Raw genomic sequence first — 22,209 nt, forward strand, 5'->3', positions numbered from 1 at the left:
CCCTCGGTTCTTACTTTTATTAAAATCTTCAAATAATTTCGCTCAGAACGTGTCACATACTCAAGAGTTGGTTTTCCGGCGATAACATCCAACGCAGATGGGATGAGGATGATTATGGGCTAATAGGGCGGCAATTGTAATAGTAATCCCTTTTCCGGTTATTATCCCTTCCCTTTGTTTAGAGACACGGCACTAGATAAAGAATAGAGAGAAAAGAATTTTTAACCATAAATAAAAAAGAAAAGAAAAGCAACAATTGCAACAGAAACCCGTAAGAATCTATACGGGTCCATATCCATACAAAACCTTCCAGCCAATACCCGACGACCATCCGTGTTCTGGAAGCCGGAACTAAAATCAATCAAGAGTTGATCCGTGCGTTGACGCGAAATCTGCGCGTCCGAAGCGGCAATAGATTACATACATACTGCACAAAGGCAAAATGCGCCAGTAACACCACCGACCACATCCCCAAACCACCTCTGTTCCTTTACCGCATTATCTTTTGCTCGTCATTACTTTATACATCTGAATATAAATGACCGGCTGAAAAGTCCCGTTTTTGACGCGTGCATTGGCCTAATCTACCCTTACTGGAGGTAACATCGCCCCTGAACAACCATTACAACCCAAGACAAGCACCCAGGGGATTCGTGACATGAAAAGTATCTGGAACGCAACGGTTGGACGATTCTGGGATCAGACACGTGAAAACACTGACGATATGTCGAACCTTGACGCGCCTATGCCCGTGGACTCCCAGGACGGCGGGCGGCAAGATTCAACACAGCCTTCTTCGCCGGCGACGAATATTGCTGATCAGCATGAATCTGTTTCCGAGAATATGGATGTAGAGGAGGAGGAGAATACAGAGGAGATGGATGTGCAGGCTAAGGCGTTGATGCATTTGTTGAGTACTAGTGAGGTATGTGGCTGATCTTGCGGTTTTAGTGTGGAGGAATTGTTGCTGATGGCGCTCTGTGTTGGTAGGTTTTTGTCGCGATTATGGCGGATAAAATGAAGAAGCAGCAGGAAGAGGCGAAGCTTGAGGCGGCCAAGCAGCAGGAGCAGAAAGTGGAGGCGACTAAGAAGCCTACTCCTACCTTGGAGCCTGTTGGGAGGCGGTCAACGCGTACGAGTGCGAGGCAGAGTGTGTTGAAGGAGCCTGTTGCTGTTGAGAACGCGAGGACGGAGGAGCAGGGTTCTGTTAAGTCGAAACGAGGCCGAGGCAAGAGAGCTGCCCCTGCTGCGGCTGCGAAGTCGAACACCATTTCCAGCTATTTTAAGAAGGCCGATGTGCAGGTTTCTGAGGATAATCCTACCATCCAGGAGGCGTTGGAACATGCTGCGGACGAGTATGAGGCTAATCCCTCGGCTTTGGGTGGACAGGATCTGGTTGCTACGCAGCAGCCGGGATTGATTACCGGTGGTACTATGAAGAAGTATCAGCTGGAGGGGTTGGAGTGGATGAAGTCCCTTTGGATGAATGGTCTGTGTGGAATTCTGGCCGATGAGATGGGTCTTGGAAAAACCGTGCAGGCTATCTCCTTAATTGCTTTCTTCAAGGAGAAGAACATTTCAGGACCGTTTCTGGTTGCGGCCCCACTTAGTACTGTGAGTAATTGGGTGGATGAATTTGCTCGATGGACTCCTAGCATCAAGACCGTGATGTATCATGGGAGTAAGGATGAGCGGGCAGAAATCCGAAGAAAGATGATGAATATGAAGAATCAGCGGGACATGGACTTCCCGGTAGTTTGTACCTCTTATGAGATATGTATGAATGATCGGAAGTTCCTTGGGCAGTACCAATGGCGATATATTATTGTGGTACGTGTTGGCTCTTCTCGCGTGGTTTGCGAGTATTCCGTTACTAAAGACAGGCAGGATGAAGGACACCGTTTGAAGAATATGAACTGTCGACTTATAAAGGAACTTCTTACCTACAACTCCGCGAACAGACTCCTTATCACCGGCACACCATTGCAGAACAACATCACAGAGCTTTGGTCGCTTTTACATTTCCTGCTGCCGGAGATTTTCAACGATCTGAATAGCTTCCAAAGCTGGTTTGACTTCTCGTCGATGCTGGATAGCAGTGGCAAGACGGATGTCATTGAACGCCGAAAGCGCACTCTAGTCTCCACGATGCACTCGATTCTGAAGCCATTCCTATTAAGACGTGTCAAGACGGATGTCGAAATGTCGCTCCCCAAGAAGAGAGAATACATTCTTTATGCACCTTTAACAGCAGAGCAAAAGGATCTCTATCGCGAGATTCTCAGCGGAACGGGCCGTCAGTACCTCGAAAATAAAGCAAGAGAAAGATTATTAGCCAAGAATGAACGCTTGACACGTTCCGGAAGCGTGAAGCGTAGTGTAGATAGCAGCGGTGACTCGACTCCAAACAAGAGTCTAAAGTCTAGCCGTTCTTCTACACCAGCCAGTACGACCAGTTCCACTCGCAGACGCAGAGGCCCGCAAAGTTACAAAGAGATAAGCGACCGCGAATTCAACTCAAAGCTGCGAAAGCTCGAGCAAGGAATAGAAGACGATCTAGATATCCAAGGTCCAAGCGAAACCGAACAGGAGGAGATCGAAAGAGCAAGGACTTTCAAGCTTGCCAGTATGTTAACCCAGCCACCCCCAATTCACACTTCCACATTGGCGCTAACGTTTCCAACCTACAGAACAAGAAGTAGCCCAAAAGAAAATGCAGAACCCCGTGTTACAGGCGCGATTGGCTTGTAATTCTCCGCATAACTTCTACTGGCCTTGGAACGAAAAGCCGGTTGACGAATCCCTGGTCACTGCATCAGGAAAAATGCTATTACTGGACCGGCTTGTTACACGTCTGCTAGCTAATGGGCATAAGATCCTCATCTTTTCTCAATTCAAATCACAGCTGGATATTCTCCAGGATTGGGCCACACAGCTCCGGTCCTGGAATTGCTGCCGAATCGATGGCGCAATCAGCCAGACAGACCGGCAAGCTCAGATTAAAGCCTTCAATACAGAACCTGGTTTCAAAATTTTCCTCCTGAGTACACGTGCGGGAGGACAGGGCATCAACCTCATGGCAGCAGACACTGTCATCCTATTTGATTCCGACTGGAACCCGCAACAAGATCTCCAAGCTCAGGACCGTGCCCACCGCATAGGTCAGACAAGGCCTGTGATCGTGTACCGTCTAGCGACAAAGGGTACTGTTGAGCAAACACTGCTTGAGAAAGCTGATTCGAAACGGCGTCTGGAAAGACTCGTCATCCAAAAGGGCAAGTTCAAGAGTCTTTTAGATCAAAGCTCACACTCACAGGATGACCTTGAGGATCTCAAAAAGGCTCTTGGGGAGGATGACTTTGAGCATTTCGAGACTGGTACAGACCCCAGTCGTCTCTTAACTAACAAGGATCTCGATATCTTGACGGATCGTAGTGAAGAGGCATATGCTCGCGCCGAGAAGGGCTTGGACCATAGTGGACGGGCTTTCTTGGCCGTTGAGACGAAGAAAGACGGACTTATGGTGCAGATCACTGGGAAAGCTTAACCCGTGATCGTACTTATAATAATAATAATAACAATATAATTAATTTTTCACCTTCCCCCTCGATAGTTGTATCCCAGGGATACCGAGTTCAAACCCTCAAACATTGTGTACATGTGCGTCCAAACATACCGAAGTCTATCCGTTTAGGTAAGTTTCAAACTTCCCACGAATAGCAAACGGTATACTATCTTTGTAAAATAGCTGTGGAACACTTAGCGGAAAGCACTCAGACAAAATATCTTTGTGCCTGCGCAGCTGGAAACATGAAGACTGTCCTCAGCCAAATCTTCGACAGTACGTAAACCATGGAGGTTATCGTGCATACTAAGTAGAGTACTGACCTTGGAACTCTGAGAATGGGTCCGGCGAGGACTGTTAGTTATCGGGTACATCGTTCTCTTTAGAAACCTAACATAAGAAAAGAAGCCTGTAAATTAGGCCGTCGGGACGGTTTATATAATGTACATATGATGGGTAGGCCTGATATGCAATGCAATAAATAGGATTTGATAAATCCTCTAATATATCATGAAAAGATAAAAGAAAAACAATGCATCCATTAAGCGCCTGAAGCTCCTCGCCAAAGAAATGGCTGTACATGAAGGTAAAGAATCACGGGAAACCTTGCACAGAGAAATCGAGCAATATCAGAGGGTTGAGGGTACTCAGAATATATTCCAGAAGAAAAAAAGCAAAAGAACAACAAGGAACATTACTACTACCGTGAAACCTTTGCTTCTTCGATCTTTCTTCGTAGATCAGCGAGGGCTTCGTTCCGTTTGGCAAGATGGCTCTTTAGCCCCTCTACTTGTTCCCCGACGGTATTCACATCCTCCCTGAGCCGTTCTATGGTTTGGCCCTCCTTGGACTTGCCCGTACCTTCTCTCAACTCGCGAAGCTCACGTTCCTTGTACTCCAGAAGCTGAAGCGCTTCCTTCTTGATTAAAACCCAATTTGGTCTGCCGTCGTTCCTGGGCCGGTCCCTACCCCCTTCAGAGGCTTTTTGCGCGGAATTCAACTTGGCTTCCATCTCTGCTAGCTCGCGCCTCAGGCGGACCTTTTCCCACTCTTCATCCTGGATAGTGTCGCTGAAATCCGTTCCCTTAGGAGTGTAGGCCGATTTCCCTCCGACACCCAACCGACTCAGGTATGTATCTCCGAATTTAGACTTCCGTCCAGTTGGCGTCTCTGTGTCGCCATTCGCACCCCATCTCTGCGCTGGGCGAGCATTGTCGACCTGGTAATCGATCTTGTTGTTTTCAAACGAGGCGCGGAGAGAAGCAGGTACAGTGCGGGGGATGCGGAAGCCCTCATGTCGGTAATTCAGGACATGCAGGAATGCAAGGGTGGCGTCCTTATTAATTGTGGGGGATGCCGAAGGGTTCACTAAGTTCCAGGCAGAGCGCACATCAGTGTCGGGAACATCGAGAGATTCGTAGAGTGGTTGTAATGATTCAACTGTGCGAAACATCTATGTATTAGTTCGGAGTAGCGAAGATAGGGGATGCGGCCCCCGCTTCACGGGAAGCTCTGACGTACATGCAATTTCACCACGTTGGTTTCTGTTGGCGTTGTAGATATCTTCATATTTGGACTTGTCGGCGGGGTTCATGTACCATTCGAATCCATCTTTCAATCCAGGGGTATCATCTTCAACTTCTATCCGTTCGAATCGTTCGGGCTGGGTACCCAATGCACGGTTTGCATGGACTAGATGAGACTTGGATTCAGGGACGAGCCAATCGGGTAGAACAGCCGGGACCGTTTGTAATTCCTGATGAACATTGAAATTCAGCAACAGCACTTCAAACCAACGATTTAGTCAAGCCAGAGCGCTCAAAAATGCCCGAAGGAAGCCGCCGGGCTGACAGGCGCGCGGGAAGGCGATTGTAGTAATAAGGAGGCAACATACACCATTGACCAGGTCGAAAACTAATCGCATAGCGACACAAAACTCCTCGAAGTCTAGCTCACCATCACCATCCACGTCGGACAGGTCCCAGACCTTTTCCAGTTGCTCATCTTGAAGCCGACTGTTCCTGAGCACCGAGGCGGCTTGGGAGTTGTTCAGACGGGGTTGACCATTTGATAAAGTAGAGAAGATCTCCCAGTATCTTTCAATTTCCCACTGCTCAATTTTCTTATTTGACATGATGTAAGTGGCTTTGTAGACCAGTAAGGACGGTGTTGTTATTTGATGTTGTTATTACGAGAACTGGGCAATGCAGAGCGACTATCAAGAGATGTTTGGATGGAGGGTGTTCATGAGCAGTTAACTATTTCGGGTATCCCGCGGCGGGCTCCCATGGGGCATTCGGATCATGTTAAATCCGTATGCAGGGGAATTATAACTCCTGCTTCTATCCAGTTCATGTATTTGTACAACTATTAAAAGCCTCAGTATATTGTCATATAATTACCGTGAAACATTCGCAAGCCTATAAACCTATAATCCAAACATCCCGAACAATATCAGCCGTTTAAAACATGAGCACATCCACATTTAGTTATTCTATATCTGAGCTGTTCACGAGTCTTTCTCTTTCTGGGTGTCTTTCTTTGCACCCTCATCTGTGGACGAGTTATCTGCCTTCAGCTTCTCTTCAACCTGGACTATAGCTCTTTCGGCTTCCAAAGCGAGCTCCGGTGCCTCAAGTATTGAAGCCAACTTCTTGGCATCGTCCATCCGAAGTAGCAATCTATCGTCACTTTTCTCCACGTCCTCCACCATGCTTGGAATTGACAGTTCAGTGTCATACTTTTCCAACGCACGTGAAACCCGCTTCGCGTACAGCCGCTCAAGTACTGGATGCGATGTAAGATTCAAAAGGTCTTTGTCGACCAAATATTCTAAGTGCTTGGATCCGTTTAAAGCTTGATTCCGTTAGCAGCGCCAACATGATGCGGGAGGTAGAATAAGCACACCTCGCCAATGGGACCAGCCTCGATATACGAGATACAAGAAAGGAATGTTAGGGATTCTGTAGTTCCGGCGTTAGCTCAGCGCTCAAAATTAGCAATAAGCTGAGAAACTCTCTGTACGAAAGTTTCCTGGGGAAGAGCTTAGCTTGCATACAGTGGAATCAGCCCAACTGGCGCGGTAAAAGGACACGCGATAAAGCTCCACCACATCCTCTTACGATGCAAGTCCTGCCTTTCAGTAGCAATTCTGTAGAGGATAGGCTTTAGTTTTTCTGATTTGATCGCGTTTCCCGGGAAAAGGACGTCGATTTTCTTCGACCCGTACGATTCATCCAGTCGCCGTTGGGCATTGAGTGAAGGTATGCTCTTGAGCCCCCATTCTTCATAGGGGATCCGTTGTTGGACCTTATTACCCCAAGAAACTAGATTCTTTTTCCAACCCTTTTCAGCTTCCTCCCATTTGGCCCATGTTTCGGCAACTTTGTTTGTGATTCGATCAGCTATGGAAAGCTCCTTCGCATGATCTCTGCGCAGCGGCCGAGCATATATCAGGGCTCGTCTCGTCGATATCGGGATGACGAAAAGTCGCATAGCCGCGTTCGATCCTGTTTTCTTTTCTCTTCTTTTCAATCACCTCTTTTTTTTATCAATCAAATTTCTTCGGGGAACTGAATCAATGGATCGCAGGAAATAATTATTTGGAAACAGCCAGGGAGAACACGACTATCGATCGACTAGAGAAAAGAGCGGTATCAAGGGAGCTTGTAAAAATAGCATTCCTTATTTCAAAGGAAGATTAAGATTAGCACTTCCTTTAGGTTCTCCTTTTGGCCCCTTAATGAGTTGAATAGTGGATGTTCAAGTTGTTGTTTCGCGGGCGGTAGGTATTTGATTGAGAGAGACGTCATTCCGCACCGAGAGAGAAGCTTTAGCGCCGTATTTTAATTACATTACTTTTCTGGGTTAAGCAGCTCATTGAACCTAATAATAAGCAAACAGAACCGTTTTTTCTCCTCCATTCTTCCCAGCCCCCCGGAGACTATTGCCTTGCACTGTTTTGGGCGCCTATTCTAATGACCCAATCTCTTGAAGGGTCTTCAAATTACTCGGTTTCCAGAGAAACGTCGTGTTCTCGGGGGCTGAGGGGGGCGATGCAGACTAGATCCGTTGTCTCCCCATAACTTCCGACAGCCGACGCAACCTCACTCTGGAACGACCCATTGAACTGAAAGGCAATGGCACAGGATGCGCGCACCTCGCGCGCACATTCTCCAAGCCCAGGTCCAGTCTTAGATACTCAGCTAAACGAGAAGCTAAGCGTTGTAGAATGGATGTCCGGACCGCCCGATCTCACTCAAAACGAACAGGGTAATCATGATCCATTCCCTGAATTCCATCGCAATGGCGCGGTTGAAGTGTCGCCCAAAGTTTTGCGCAAGTTAGAGGACTCAATGACGGAGGGTAGACAAGATAAAGAATCTTCAGAAAGGAAATTGCGATCACTTCCGGGTGCGTAACATCCTCGACCAACTCCAGCCCTCTCACGGGAAGCGGTACTGATATCAATATGTACAATAGGTTGGATCCAATCTGTCGATTACAAGGAGCCTGAGGGTGAATCATCTGCTACCTCCCAGCTACTGCCTTCACATCCCAATGAGGCTGTTGTAGCCCAGCATAACCACTCGCCGTATACCACTTCAAAAGTGAATTACTCGAGTGGAGGGGTAAGCTTGGACGAAGAGCGCGCTCGTGAATCCCGCTGGAAAAATTTCTCTAAATCAATTGCTTATCCTCGGGAACCTGGTGCTGAGGAAAAACTTGTCACCCCCGAGTGGCTGAATGAGAACCACACCGATTACTCGACACCATGGCGTGGAAGACTAGAAGACTGGGGGGATGAGGATACCGAAGATCCGTTGAAAAAGAAACGACGGAGAGAGATTTGGTTCAAACGCTTGCATCATACCTTATTGAAGAGCCCGATAGTTCCCTTAGTTTTTCGCCTAACGGTGTGGGTCTTTTCCCTCACGGCTCTTGCCCTTGGAGGATCCATTCAACACATGGTGCATGAGTATGTGCATCCCCAGGGACCCTCTGCGCTAATGGCAATCATCGTTGATGCCGTGGCCCTGGTCTACCTGGTGTATATCACCTGGGATGAATATACTTCTAAACCGCTTGGTCTTCGCTCCCCGGCGGCCAAGGCAAGGCTTGTCCTTCTCGACATTTTCTTTATTGTCTTTGATTCTGCCAACTTAAGTTTGGCCTTTGAATCCCTGTCCACCGTTAGCGGTGCATGTACTGTCGGGGAGATTAACCAACAGGTTGCTCCTAAAAACGATGCAATATGCGACCGACAAATCGCGCTTGCCAGTGTTCTATTAATTGCTCTTTTGGCTTGGCTTACAACATTCGCCATTAGTGTTCTAAGGTAAGTTGCTCTCTCTGATTTATCCATTTCTGCAGGGTACAGAACTGACTGCTTCTAATAGACTTGTAGACCGTGCTGCTCAGTGATTTCTCCTGTTTTGTACTTGTGCTATCTATTGGCCGCACCATATTCTCTTTGTTTAGTCTTCAAGGTCTCCCTACCCATACCCGCTTTGCCTTTTTGATAGGGACGTCTACGATTTTATTCTCTTCTTCTACCACCTCTATTACATTCTATTCTTTTCTTCTTATTCCCTTGGACCTACTTTGCTTCCACCTTTCATTTCATTTCTTCTATCACGTTCCCTCCCCCTTTTCTCTTCCCCAGGTTTTGGGCCCTGGATAGCAACGGCCGCGCACATGTGATGGTTATGTATGTATATACTAGTGAAACGATGGAATATAAGCTTCAATGATAACCGGAGAAGACCTATTAATATCCCACCCCCCCCATGTGTCTACACATGAAGGACAGGACCATCAGCTCCGTATAGAGGATCCGCATGAAACCACTCTAGTCCTCTAATTCCCTTGAGCTTTCCCTCCTCGCCGGGCTGTCCATAGCACATGTCCCAGCGTTTATTCCGGGGGTAGGCACCGACCATCTTGAAACTCTCCGACCCGAGATCATCCAATAGGCGATGGCCCACACCAGCGGGAACCACGATCAGATCGCCCTTTTCTACCGTCGGTTCGAAGCGATTGGGGTTGGCTTCACCGCCCAAGCAGAGACGCGCGCGTCCGGAGACGACCCCCAACACTTCATGCGTTGTGCTGTGGAAGTGCGTCTGTTGGTACATCGTATAGACCCACTGGGGTTCGACCTCGCCGATATTCTCCAAGCGCGCCTGGAGCTGAGTTGGGGATGCGTCAAATGCGTGGTGATATATCAGAAGAGGCTTGGATTGAATTGAGGTATTAGGAATTTGTTCCCATTGAGGGATTTGGCGTGTTGTTACCTCGATGCCGGATGGAGGTCTGAATGACATGGTTGTCTTTGTTTGTTAGGCTTGCAGCTCGTAGTTCGTATAGTAGTGGTAGTAGAAGTGTAGTATATAGTAGTGGTAGGGCTGTGGGTGAAGTAAGGAATCAATAAGGGTTTCCCAAAGGGGAAAGCCGCTAGTGACGTCATTTGGGGTAATTGGTTTGTTTTCTTTTTCTTTTTCCTTTTAAATTCTCCATTTAAGTCTCTCTCCTTACTCTTTACTCTACTTTACTGAGAAGTACTGTTTGCTGCAGTGATACTCTCACGGCATTATCTATTTATGGGGACTATGGGGGGAGGGAGAGAAAGAAGGATTCTAAAACAAAAAATGAAAGGAGGGAGGATTAGATTAACTTGTCAATGACTTGCGTCATGCGGTTTTCATTTGGACTTGCTCAAGAGAAACAAAGGACGTCAAAGAGAAGAAGAGGGGAAAGCAGGTAGCAAAAGCTCTTTTATCACGGAGGGTATATAAACCCCCAGCTCCTTTAGGTAGCAGTAGTCAAGAAAATGGAGGGCTTGGTTGCCTAACCTGGATCTGTTTTAAGACCCCAAATTCTAGATTTTCGATATTTAATTTAATCGCGAGTAGTCCAGCTCTTGCGTTGACCGCCTACCGCAACGGTTCATAAACGGTTCCCCCCCCCACGGATGTCTGATCTCGACTCTCACTACCGCCCAACGACCACTCTTGCGTCTTCCTGTATTTTCTGTACTTGAGACGTACTTGACTTTGCTGATCACTGTACCCTAACTCGGAACTTTGCTTGAGGACTTCTCTGTGCGACCACTTCGTCTGTTCAGCCGTTATTCCTTGCTCTTTCATAGCGCGCGGCTATCCTCCTTCCTGCCTTTGACGGTAGTGTTTGGACTCAAAACGCCGCCAGTCCTGTAACCCCCCTCCCCCAATATTACTGAAGACGAGTTCGTTCGTGAAAATCCAAAAACCAGAAAGGTCCTTATACCTTATAAGCCTTTGACCCCACCACCCCAAAATCCATCTCCTCTGCTTCCCACCCTCACCATACCGCCTGGGTGTCATCTTGGGTGTTTCATTTAGCTTCCACCAGAACTGACGCTCTTGTTTCGCAGCTGTATCCTCGTTTTTTCTCCCATCGTCGCCTAAAATCAACATGCCACCATCTTCAGTCCCACAGGCGCCTCACAAGGATGATTTGGACGAAACGTGAGTCGCTTATGTTCGGATGACGCATCGGATATCTGCGGCCGGCACCGCGTAACGGGAAGTAAGCTAACTCAAGCAGATGGTCGTTCCTGGAGAGGGGTGTCGACAGTGTGATGTTGAAATTGGAGGAGGGGGTGGACATGAAGACTGTAAGTCCCTTCAGATCAAAGTGAAGAGAAAGGGCTTTTGGTTCCAAGCTGACAATTCACTGTGCTTAGTACATGGCCTTGTATACGTACGTCATCTCTTTTCTTCCTTATCTCTCTCCTTTCCCCTTCTTTTCTTCCCCCTTTCGCCTGGAACGGAACTGACAACACGAGCGAAGCGCGGTTCACAATTTTTGCACATCTCAAAAAGCTGTCGGTAATGGCCATGGATTACAAGCACATCGCGGTGGTTCGTTCTCTTCAACACTCAAGTCCTCTTAGGTTATACCGAGTACCTGGACCTAACAATTTTTCAGCACATCTGCTAGGAGAGGAGCTATACAAGTTGCTCGGAGAGTATCTGTCGCGCCATCTCGACGCGGTGCATCAGGAGTCCAAGGGTCACACCGAGGAGGCCCTGCTTGGATTCTATATTCGCGAATGGACCCGTTACACGACAGCCGCCAAGTACATCAACCATCTTTTCGGTTACCTCAATCGGCATTGGGTCAAGCGGGAGATCGACGAGGGTAAAAAGAACGTGTATGATGTGTATACTTTGCACCTCGTAAAGTGGAAGGATGACTTCTTCATGAAGGTCCATGAGAAGGTTATGGACGCTGTTTTGAACCTTGTCGAGAAGCAGCGAAATGGTGAAACCATCGAGCAGTCGCAGATCAAGAGCATTGTCGACTCCTTTGTTTCCCTCGGATTGGACGAAAGCGACAGCTCCAAATCGACGCTTGAAGTGTACCGGTTATTCTTCGAGAAGCCCTTCATCGCAGCTACCAAAGTCTACTACGAAAATGAATCGCGCCAATTTGTGGCAGAGAACAGTGTGGTGGAATACATGAAAAAGGCGGAGGCCCGCTTGGAAGAAGAAAAGGCTCGTGTGGGCTTGTACTTGCACCCGGATATTTCCAAACATCTAACCGACACATGCTTGGAAGTCCTTGTTACGGCCCATTCAGAACTTTTGCGCGATGAATTCCAGGTTCTCCTAGACAATGAACGGCAAGAGGATCTTGCTCGGATGTACCGGCTTTTGTCTCGCATTAAAGATGGCTTGGACCCCCTACGGACGAAATTCGAGACCCATGTCAGGAAAGCAGGTTTGGCAGCAGTCGAGAAGGTCGCAGCAGAAGGCCAAACATTTGAACCCAAGATGTATGTGGATGCTTTGTTGCAGGTACATACAAGGTACCAAAGCCTGGTAAACGAGGCCTTCAATGGTGAATCTGAATTTGTGCGCTCCTTGGACAATGCTTGCCGTGAGTTCGTCAACCGCAACAAGATCTGCGCGTCGAGTTCAACGAAATCACCAGAGCTACTGGCTAAATATACCGATTCGCTGTTGAAGAAGGGGTCCAAGGCTGCCGAGGAGTCCGAATTGGAAGAGATGCTGGTCCAGATCATGACAGTTTTCAAATATATTGAAGACAAAGATGTTTTCCAGAAGTTCTACTCGAAGATGCTTGCCAAACGACTGGTGCATGTGAGTTCCGTATCTGATGATGCGGAGACGAGCATGATTAGCAAGCTCAAGGAGGCCTGTGGTTTTGAGTACACCAACAAATTGCAGCGCATGTTCCAGGATATTCAGATCTCAAAAGATCTCAACGCAAGCTACAAGGATTGGCAAGACAAGGTTCTAGATGACGATGATCGAAAGAGGCTGGTAGATGCACACTTCCAGATCCTGGGAACTGGATTCTGGCCCCTTCAGGCTCCGTCGACGGATTTCCTTGCACCGCCGGAAATTCTTAAGACATCCGAGCGATTCCAAAAGTTCTATTTCGACAAACACAATGGTCGGAAGTTGACATGGCTTTGGCAGCTTTGCAAAGGTGAAATTAAAGCCAACTACATCAAAAACACCAAGGTCCCTTATACTTTCCAGGTGTCGACCTTCCAGATGGGCGTTCTTCTCCTGTTCAACGAACACGATACTCTAACATACGAGGACATTCAAAAAGCTACAAATCTTGCTCCTGAAATTCTTGAACCAAATTTAGGCATCCTCCTTAAGGCAAAGGTGCTCGTCATCAGTCCTGATGGATCCAAGCCGGAACCTGGAACCTCATTCACTTTGAACTACAACTTCAAAAACAAAAAGGTTAAGGTCAATCTAAATATTCAGATCAAGTCGGAACAAAAGGTGGAGTCGGATGATACACACAAGACTATAGAGGAGGATCGTAAGCTACTGCTTCAGGTAAGTCTAGAAATCCACGAACTCTGTTACATGAAATTGAAATCCCCGTCTAACGTTATCAACAGTCTGCCATCGTTCGAATCATGAAGTCGCGCAAGAAGATGAAGCACGTCCAACTTGTTCAGGAAGTGATCCAACAAGTCAAATCCCGTTTCCCACCTAAAGTACCCGACATCAAGAAGAACATCGAAGCTCTCATGGAAAAGGATTATATAGAGCGCTTGGATGGTGATGAGATCGCTTATATTGCATAATGTCTAGAAATTCCCTTTATTGCCCCCTTTCCCAGTTGCCTTATGTTAGCGCCGGTATTTCTCACTGGTTTTTTCCACCCTTACTTCTTTCCTCTTTTTAATGGCTGTTACACTGCGGCATATGGCTCTCATTCATAGGTCAAGGATAGGATTTTTCTCTGCTTTCGTAGCACCGATATGACAAATGATAACCCAATATATCAGTAAAAATTGGAGACTTTCTTTCTCTTTTGGCACGCTCCCTTATAGGTGCAAGATTCGATTTCGCATCAACATACACAAGAGAACTTGAGTGATTATATCCAATCTCTGAAACATTCAGAAAGCACAAAATTATATTCGACCATATGTGATATAAAGTCATAGAAATGAACGTCGTATATGCCTTTCAAAACGTTAAAGAGGAAACATGATATATGTTGACGAGAATAGAAGTTAAAAAAAAAAGATACCACGAATACAAGCTCTGTCCTTTCCAGGGTATCAAAGCTTCGGAACGTAAGTAGTAATGCAGAGTAGATGACATGCAAGGGTTTATTTTTGTACGTTTTATGCATGAAATACGAAATTAGGCTGGGTTTAATATTGGCCAAAAATGGGCAATGCATTATTCATGCGAATCATGTTCCTGCCGTCCGGTGATTATTATTCATTGGCTTTGTCCTGCGGGGAGTGCTTCTGTTTGATGAGTCTTGAGCTCGGTGGTCTGGGCGACTTGCGTGGGTGCTAGCTCTTCTGCTGTGGTCTCCTTTGCATCAATGGCGGTCTGGGGCTTAACGGATGATTTGGACGGCGCAAATGGGACTTGGGTCATGGTGGTAGTATTCTTTGTATCGCCGAGCTTGAGATTCTCCTTTATTTTGCTGAGTTGAGCTTCTGCGGAACCATCTGCCTCCCTAGACGGCTGCTCGGTTGGATGCGACACGTCGCTGTCATGAACAGGGACTTCCTTTCTATTAAGTGAGCTATACTCGCCACTATCCCGTCTCAGGAACATATTGCTCCATCTCTTGCGTCGGCTCGCGCTGCGCGACAAAGCAGAGTCTTCACTGCGAGTTGCCTGCATCGATCGTCTACCTCTTTCTGGTGGGTCACCCGGCTCCGTGGTACCCGCTGAGGTCGAGGATGGTGAGGTTACAGAAGTCGGAGAGGATGGTGTTTTTTTCTCCTGCCATTCTTTCCTCTTTTCGCTGGCCCAGGTGCTCCAAGAGTTGAGGTACGCTCCCGCCCTTTGCCCAGCCGCACTCACGGATGCTTGTGCTTGAGCAATATCCACCGAAGGAGCCTTGCGACCACCGAACCAAGAGGAGCCACTAGTAGAATGTACAGATGCTGTATCAGAAGGTGAAAATGGCGGGGAAGGGTCTTTGTCCAGGGACGATCGCTCGGACTGCGGCGCTTTCTCTTCATTCTTTTTCCGCTGTGCTTCCCGCATCGCTTCGATATCGGACCAGAAGTTGTTGAACGCTGCGGTTACTTTCTTTTGGCCCGTGCTGATATGCCTATTGAGCGCCTCGCGACTTTCACGTACACGTTCGTCCAGATGAAGATCCGCGACTTGCTGAGAAAGCCGTCGTTGAAGATCATCCATGGTTAGGCCTCCGGCACAGGGATGCCGAGGCTCGACAATAGAGAACAACAACGCATCAGAGGTCAGGCGTTTGAAAAGAGCATAATTGGAAGTGCTTTGCCATTGGACTAGAAACTCGGCGTTGAATTCCAACGCAGGGTCCCCTTCTATGTTGAACGCCTCCAACTGCTCTCTGCTTCTCCGGCCTGGATCGCCGGTGTTGAAAGAATCCAATTCCTCGTGATATTTAATGCAGGATAGTAATGAAAGCAGGTATTCTTCAAACTGCAGTCTTATAAATTCCTCGGAGCCCATATACCCGTGGGTCTTGGGTTGCTCCGGATGCGCTTCGTCCCACGTATCGTTGATAATTTGGGTAAGGAGATCGATCCAGCGCCTGTCTGCGACGGACAGGGCCAACGCACTTCGCAGAGAGGGTGACATGATGTTAATTGTATCTTCATCAAGCTGAGGTCTCATTGTGTAAGTATCCGGTCTGTCAAGATGGATCAAAAGGCTCCTCACGTTGATTAAGATGTCACTATAGCGATCTTTCTGCTGCAAAAGCAGTGAATTTGTAGAACCGACTACATACGACTTTGTGCCGTGATCTGCCAGCAGATCCAGCTGCTGTAGAGGCGTGTACGGCCCGAACATACTCCCCTACCGAAGTTAGGAGAAAGGTCAGTCTTCGATACAGAGCGCACGAACCTTCCCGAAAATCTGTAGCGGCAGTCCCATATACGCCAACACTACAGTAATCAGTATGTAATCAAACTGAAAACAGGGCTGTTCCAATCATACGAGAACTCCTGTCACTTGTCTTCAAAGTAGTTGGCTTCTCTACAGTCTTCTCGTATCTCTCGAATGCTGGGTCTGCACAATCTTGGAGGTAGTTTATGAGGCCGGGCATCAAAGAGACAAGAGAAAATTGTATCATGCACAAACGCTCACATCTAGAACCAAAGAAAAGCATCTAGGTCCAGTCAATAATGAGGACAATAAGTTACTATCAGGTACACACCTTGGGTTGCAAGAGCAAAGCCTTGAACAAGACCAGAGTTTGATATTTAAACTCATGGATCATTTCACGGAGAGACAGTCCTGTAGACCGGTAAGCGGCCAAAACGACTATGGTAGGTAACCGGACGCACCTAGATTTTGATCCTTGAAACTCTCATCCTTGTTCAGACTGATCACTAGGCTTTCTCGGAATTTCTAAAGCATGCATCAATACCACCTGAGACCAATACCAACACCAAAGAATAAATCACACCTTAAGGATATCGATATCTGAAAAGTCCCTGTTCTCCCACATCAGTCATACTCCGCAACAGCATTCCGGTGTATATTCTGCCAAAACATAGCAGGCTAGATAAGCCACCAGATAGCACGTGTAATGATCCCAGTTGACAGACATACCGCTGCGCAAACCAAGCCGATGTTACTATAGACAACTTCTCTCTCAGCTGCCCTAGACTTTGAGGGCTATCTGTGATGACAACAACAGCTTTTTGTACGGTAGATCTCGTCACATCGGATGGTCGGTATCGGAGCAAATTCGAATCGAGCTGCCTAGAACAAGATATACCGAAGAGGGACGTTGCAGGTTCCGCGGCGGTCTCCTTTCGGCGGAGCGTGAAGTAGGAGAACTCCTCGGTCGACCTGAAGGGCCACAATCGCGTCAATAAGTGAATGCGCCCTTTACGAGATGGTGTATATTATATAGGGGGTTATGAATTCGCCGTACATATGCGCCCCGTCCGATAGTGCCATGAATGGTAGCAAACTCCAGTCGTTCTCTGTCGCTGGATCGGTTCCATCTTCTCCAAAACACAGCTCAATTTCGGGGCCCCTGCAAGAGGTGAGAAAGACATACGTTAGCCAGCAGTTCCGGACAAAGTGGCGCAAGGACAAAAGATAATCCCGTGTTCTGATATGCTGCAAGTCCAAGCACAGCCCAAACAAGCGCACCCAAGGAACGGGTTTGATATGATTTTCCGCATCCCGCTCATCTTGTCCCTTTCTAGGCCAAACTACCCCGCCTTCTCTCTCTCCTTTCAATCACTCACCTTGCATGGTGAAAGTCTATGACCATGACAATGGGCGCCTGGCGACCGGATATACTAGACATGGCGTAGAGCTGAAGCTGTGCGACATACAGATGACCGAAGCAAGGAAAGATCGATTGTTGATTTCTCTGAGAGAAGGGGATGGCTACACTCCCAGAAAGAATGATAGAGACACGCGTAGCCTCAAGAGAGATACAATGAAGAATCAAGCAAAGGAGAAGGCCTGAAGAACAGTGGAACTTGGAACCAGGGGGGAAGGTGATTAATTGGTCCCGCGGTGGGCGGTGACAATTGGATTTGCCCACTGGAGTAACTTAACTTCCCCCCGCCGTGTTTCAAAAGTTCCCCCATATAATCAACCCGTAAGGCTGATCGTACGCACTAAGTCTACTTAGTACTTACTATGTAGCCGACGGAGCACCACGTAGATCAATGAACAGCAGCTCTTCGAGGACCAATCACCAATTTATTCAAAACTCTCTCTCTCTGTGTTTATTTGAGGAATTCATAGACTCCTTGACACACGGGCAAATAGTAATCGTCTCCAGCACCAACTGATTGATTCATCATTCATGGTTCACGTGTAGCTTATATGGGACAAGCAACCAAAATAGAAGAAAAAGGAAAAACCAGGGGAAAATCGATGTCACAGGTGGCTTTCAAACCCCAATTCTAACCGCGTCATGTAAAAGAAACAAAAAGCCACAGAGTCCGAAGGTGTATGCGCCTCAGAGCTTGCAAAACAGCCACTTGACAGCGATGGGGAAAGTATCCGTAGATATAAACATCACAGTCCTCTTGCCCAGTCTACATACGAAACAATGGGGACTAAAGACTAAAAGAAGAGAATAACCTTTGAAACACGCTGCACTGTTGCCTGCGCCTCGTCCGCAAAATTATGAACCCGATTTATACAAAATTTTGCTGGCTCTCGCCAGCTCCCTCAACGAGGACTTGACTAGCCGCCTCGGTCCCTTGGTCGATATTATGGAAGTCGAGAATCTCCGAGTACCTAAGAGTTCACAGAGATCAGCGGGACATCACAATTGTTGCGTTCAAAATGTGTACTTACATCATGATCTTCCACGTGTCCACCGGTAGGTCAGCGTCGTTGAATGACCAATCAAATTTCTCCTCCGCCTCAGGCTCGTCGGTAGGATCGTGGTACGGTGCAAGATATTCGTGCGCCAGCGCCTCGCCCGCGCGAATTCTCTTTTTCGGATCAAAGACCAGCATCCGCTCGAGGAGATCAACCGCTATGCATTATTAGCAACTAAAGGTGCGTGGAACGCATCAAACAGGGGGCATACCATCGGAGTCAGCGTTCTTAAATTTAGTGGCAAGAGGTTGACGTTCGCGCTTAGGGAGAGACTTCACGAATCGCAAAGTCTAGAATCCTTGTTAGCAATGTTTTCAGCGAGTTCAATGAAGTGGCGGGTGCTCACATTTTCACTACAGATCGTCTGAATCACATCGTCCGGTGGGGTTCCAAGGAGTTCTGTGATAATGGAGAACTGGTTCACATGGTCCTTGCCGGGGAACAGAGGCTTTCCTTCCAGCATCTCGGCGAAGATGCATGCGGCGCTCCAGATATCCACTTCCACATCATACTTTTGCCATGTGAGCATAATCTCAGGCGCACGGTAGTACCTTGTCGACACGTAGCCGGTCATCTGGGGATCTTGAATACGGGCAAGGCCGAAATCGCAAATTTTCAGATCACAGTTTTCGTTGATAAGGATATTGCTCGGCTTCAGGTCACGGTGCACAACGCCTGCCGAGTGCACATATTTAAGTCCCCGCTACAGAGAGTTAGCGTCGAGCCCATTTCACATGGAGGGGCGAGTCGCGACCACGCACCAAGATCTGGTATAAGAAGTACTGAATAAACTGTTTCTCCAACGGCCTTGACGTGAGGAGTCTGTGGAGGTCGGTGCCGAGAAGTTCTGTTACGAAATAACTGTGGTAATCAGTTAGACAACGGGCGTCACCCTCAAGCTGGGTAGAAACCGGGCGTACATGTCTTCAAGAGGAGAAATAAAAATATCGCTCAGGCTGATGATCTAGTGGCAGTCAGCGTACGAATGATGCAGCCACTTTCGAGTGGAATTGACCGACATTTTCATGGCGCAGGTGCTTCAACAATTTCAGTTCGCGGTATGTTCTTTTGGCCAAAACTGGGGTGCTGAAAGGCTTCATGATCTTCTTGACGGCAACGGGCTGTGCGGTCAATTGGTCCCTCGCCGAACTAATTTTCCCGGAAGAATCGTGTCAGCGTATGGTCCGTCTGAGGGGTCGGCGGTAACGGCGAATCTAAAAGGAGGGGCTCTGGAGACATACCACACGAGGCCGAACGCACCCATTCCCACGGGTTGCAGTTCTGTGTACCTGCGAAACTGTTAAAAAGGGCCTGATCCATTGCTTGGATGCCGAAAGACATCTATACCTGCTTGTGATCTCGAAGGTCGTGCCGAAGATCTGGGCACGCACGAATTCCGCCATTTTGGATTACAGACGGATGTAACTCCAAGATTCGGGGAGGGAGGGGGGGCAAAGTGGCGGGAACAGCAATTCTCTTGACTTGCTCAGAATATAAAGCCAAAGTATTTTGTAAGAGGGAAGGGAATCGAAGGAGGGTAAAGGAAAACGAGAGTGGGATCAGAGTACTCCGTTAAAAGAAAAATTAGCAGAAAATGGAGATAGCGATGGAGTTGGAGTACCAAGGCAAATAATAATGAATTTTGGTAGTGAGGAAGGAAGCAGAGAAACCGTAGTTGGCGCCCGAAGAGGTATGTGGGGAAGGGAGGTTTTCTCTCAGTAGTCCGTTGGACTTTTCGACGACCAAGCAAGACCGATGACGTTCGCGACAAGAAGACTAGGGTATTGCAAAAAGGGTCGAAAGTGGGAACACTGGAGGTGAACAGCACCACGAAGTCCTTCGCCCTCCACGCGTCTAGACCCGCGAACACTTAACATTGGCCGGAAGATGGTTCCAAATTCAGGGAAAATCGCCCATCACGCTTACATAACCGGATGAGGCACGGACGAGAGGGGCAATTGGCATTTGTCCATTTCCTCTCAATTTGTTTCATTACTATCTACTACTATCCTCGTGGCGTTCTTTGCTTTTCTTTTCTTTCTTTATTTTTATATATATTTTTATTTGTTTACAATTCCCTTCTCAATTGTTTCATAATTTCTTTACCGCTTGGGCTATTCCTTTGGACACAACCTCATGAATGACTTATTAGAGATTAACCATCTTGTATCATCCAAGTATCGCAAACGGCACGTGTTGAGCTCATTGATTTTCTTCCCTACAGATTAAATGTTGCAATATCCCCAAGGCAAACAAAACAAAAAGAAAGGGTCTCGATTCTTCTTCTATACTATTAGAAAAAATATAAAAAGATCTTAGAATCCGCACCGATCAAGATTTAGCCGTTCTTCGATTCATTCAATTATGTCATAGCGGGTAAAGAGAACGGGCCAGAGAGGCGGAAATTAGGAGAACGAAAAAAAAAAAAAAAAAAAAAAAAAAAGACAGAGAGAGAGAGAGAGAGAGAAAAGAAGACCGAAAAACAGCCCGTTTCCTTTCGTGCGACGAACCAATTGCAGCAGAATATTGGTGGCAACGATCGGTTATCATGCAATTACCCAAGATATAAAGTACTTAGCCAACGGTGATGTTGGCAATCGTTGATAGGCAGTAGGTACCTAATACGTCAGGCCTCATCCCGTACAGCATTTGCTGTCTCGATGTCATCATAGCCTGTGGGGTGCGGATCTGTTGCTAACCATTTCCAACGACTGCCTACCCATCCATAGAATTTTTTGTAAAATATTATTATTTTTAATTCTTTTCTTTTTAGGGGAAAAAAGGAAATGGACATATATATACTTCATAGTACTAGATCGCAATCGCGTCGAGTCATACTATACTGTTGTTCACCTCGGTCGATGTGATATATATATATATCTCTCTCTCTCCTATCCTAAATATAACACCCCCTTCCTTTTATTATATCGAACACGGACCCAACATACCGGACGATCCTAGCAGAGTCAACAGGGAACGTATTGAGGCTCCCATCTCTTTATTAGTCCTAAGATCGAAGCACCGATGATGGGCATCTTGCGAAAGACATTGTTTAGGCTCTTCGTCTGTCTATTGAGTATTCAGTTAACTAATAAAAATCCCAAAAGGTATGAGTAGAGATCCAGGAGCAACTCTATCTCTTTCCTGAGTCTCGTCCATTTCCCTTCCCCTTTTAAAGCCGCCACCCAGGAATACCCCTATTCTCGTGAATGTTTGGTCGATCTGACCACTTCTCATATGTGGCACAAGATGCCATTAGGGGGAGCGATGGCTGTAAATTAACGCTACTGTAGGTATAGAATACTGCATAGCACAAGGTTATCACTTCTAAAACAGTAAATCTATTCCAGATCCCTCTTTGTCCGAAAAGGCACGAACCCTTCGTGTGACTTCCAATAGGTGTGTTTGTGGCTTGTAAGACTCCATGATTGTTCTTTAGGGGAAGGACATCTTGCTGGGGGTAAAATAACAATGGAAAATAATCCCACGAACCGTGAATAAATTTAGTACCGTACCTGTAATCCTGTCAGGGCTACACAGCAATTCCCCAATCAGCAAACAGTGGGACATAGCCCAGCCTTTGAAAATTCGCCATTGGAAGCGTAGGTAAGAGTGCCCTACGCATTCCGGTGGCTATGTACAGGACGGATGGAGTACTTGAAGTTACTTTATATAAGTGGTCTGTTCAATGGGTGGGGTTGGTCTCTTACAGTGGTACAGCATACCGTTGTATTGTGCTGGATCTGAGAAGAATAGGTAGTCCTACTAGCACAGATAGAT

At 47.2% G+C, this 22,209-nt stretch overlaps 8 protein-coding genes across 8 annotated transcripts; 3 read left to right on the forward strand and 5 right to left on the reverse strand.

The window, feature by feature from the left end:
• Nucleotides 1-724: 724 nt before the first annotated feature.
• On the forward strand, nt 725-3,547 carry BDW43DRAFT_307705 (putative SNF2 family helicase/ATPase PasG; the record flags this gene model as incomplete). The annotated part of the gene is made up of 4 exons (XM_032046304.1): nt 725-925; nt 991-1,830; nt 1,888-2,626; nt 2,691-3,547. The coding sequence occupies 4 exons, from the start codon at nt 725-727 to the stop codon at nt 3,545-3,547; spliced, it is 2,637 nt and encodes an 878-aa protein (XP_031904267.1).
• Nucleotides 3,548-3,948: 401 nt separating this feature from the next.
• On the reverse strand, nt 3,949-5,804 carry end3 (cytoskeletal adaptor protein SagA). The gene is made up of 3 exons (XM_032040796.1): nt 5,460-5,804; nt 5,087-5,321; nt 3,949-5,005 (listed from the first exon to the last, which is right to left on the reverse strand). The coding sequence occupies exons 1-3, from the start codon at nt 5,697-5,699 to the stop codon at nt 4,266-4,268; spliced, it is 1,215 nt and encodes a 404-aa protein (XP_031904268.1). The 5' UTR covers nt 5,700-5,804; the 3' UTR covers nt 3,949-4,265.
• Nucleotides 5,805-5,868: 64 nt separating this feature from the next.
• Nucleotides 5,869-7,342, reverse strand: BDW43DRAFT_265520 (mitochondrial K+-H+ exchange-related-domain-containing protein). The gene is made up of 3 exons (XM_032040797.1): nt 6,624-7,342; nt 6,473-6,528; nt 5,869-6,421 (listed from the first exon to the last, which is right to left on the reverse strand). The coding sequence occupies exons 1-3, from the start codon at nt 7,058-7,060 to the stop codon at nt 6,075-6,077; spliced, it is 840 nt and encodes a 279-aa protein (XP_031904269.1). The 5' UTR covers nt 7,061-7,342; the 3' UTR covers nt 5,869-6,074.
• Nucleotides 7,343-7,486: 144 nt separating this feature from the next.
• BDW43DRAFT_265522 (phospholipase D regulator) lies at nt 7,487-9,329 on the forward strand. Its single transcript, XM_032040798.1, has 3 exons — nt 7,487-7,978; nt 8,048-8,903; nt 8,965-9,329. Exons 1-3 carry the CDS (start codon nt 7,705-7,707, stop codon nt 8,987-8,989), a joined length of 1,155 nt encoding a protein of 384 aa, XP_031904270.1. The 5' UTR covers nt 7,487-7,704; the 3' UTR covers nt 8,990-9,329.
• Nucleotides 9,330-9,360: 31 nt separating this feature from the next.
• BDW43DRAFT_307709 (cupin domain-containing protein) lies at nt 9,361-9,891 on the reverse strand (the record flags this gene model as incomplete). The annotated part of the gene is made up of 1 exon (XM_032046305.1): nt 9,361-9,891. One exon carries the CDS (start codon nt 9,889-9,891, stop codon nt 9,361-9,363), a length of 531 nt encoding a protein of 176 aa, XP_031904271.1.
• A 976-nt stretch (nt 9,892-10,867) lies between these two features.
• On the forward strand, nt 10,868-13,758 carry culA (cullin culA). The gene is made up of 6 exons (XM_032039219.1): nt 10,868-11,073; nt 11,153-11,222; nt 11,292-11,308; nt 11,399-11,469; nt 11,537-13,434; nt 13,500-13,758. The coding sequence occupies exons 1-6, from the start codon at nt 11,021-11,023 to the stop codon at nt 13,686-13,688; spliced, it is 2,298 nt and encodes a 765-aa protein (XP_031904272.1). The 5' UTR covers nt 10,868-11,020; the 3' UTR covers nt 13,689-13,758.
• Nucleotides 13,759-14,337: 579 nt separating this feature from the next.
• Nucleotides 14,338-17,392, reverse strand: BDW43DRAFT_307711 (putative Avl9 protein; the record flags this gene model as incomplete). Its single annotated transcript, XM_032046306.1, has 10 exons — nt 14,338-15,726; nt 15,784-15,921; nt 15,970-16,010; nt 16,063-16,234; nt 16,283-16,362; nt 16,413-16,476; nt 16,535-16,562; nt 16,681-16,923; nt 17,009-17,113; nt 17,331-17,392. The coding sequence occupies 10 exons, from the start codon at nt 17,390-17,392 to the stop codon at nt 14,338-14,340; spliced, it is 2,322 nt and encodes a 773-aa protein (XP_031904273.1).
• Nucleotides 17,393-17,960: 568 nt separating this feature from the next.
• sakA (mitogen-activated protein kinase HOG1) lies at nt 17,961-19,988 on the reverse strand. The gene is made up of 9 exons (XM_032039218.1): nt 19,777-19,988; nt 19,671-19,718; nt 19,449-19,578; nt 19,350-19,393; nt 19,191-19,290; nt 18,776-19,132; nt 18,641-18,719; nt 18,403-18,586; nt 17,961-18,342 (listed from the first exon to the last, which is right to left on the reverse strand). The coding sequence occupies exons 1-9, from the start codon at nt 19,830-19,832 to the stop codon at nt 18,240-18,242; spliced, it is 1,101 nt and encodes a 366-aa protein (XP_031904274.1). The 5' UTR covers nt 19,833-19,988; the 3' UTR covers nt 17,961-18,239.
• Nucleotides 19,989-22,209: the final 2,221 nt, after the last annotated feature.

Source organism: Aspergillus alliaceus (assembly GCF_009176365.1).
Source record: "Aspergillus alliaceus strain CBS 536.65 unplaced genomic scaffold BDW43scaffold_6, whole genome shotgun sequence".
Taxonomy (NCBI): domain Eukaryota; kingdom Fungi; phylum Ascomycota; class Eurotiomycetes; order Eurotiales; family Aspergillaceae; genus Aspergillus; species Aspergillus alliaceus.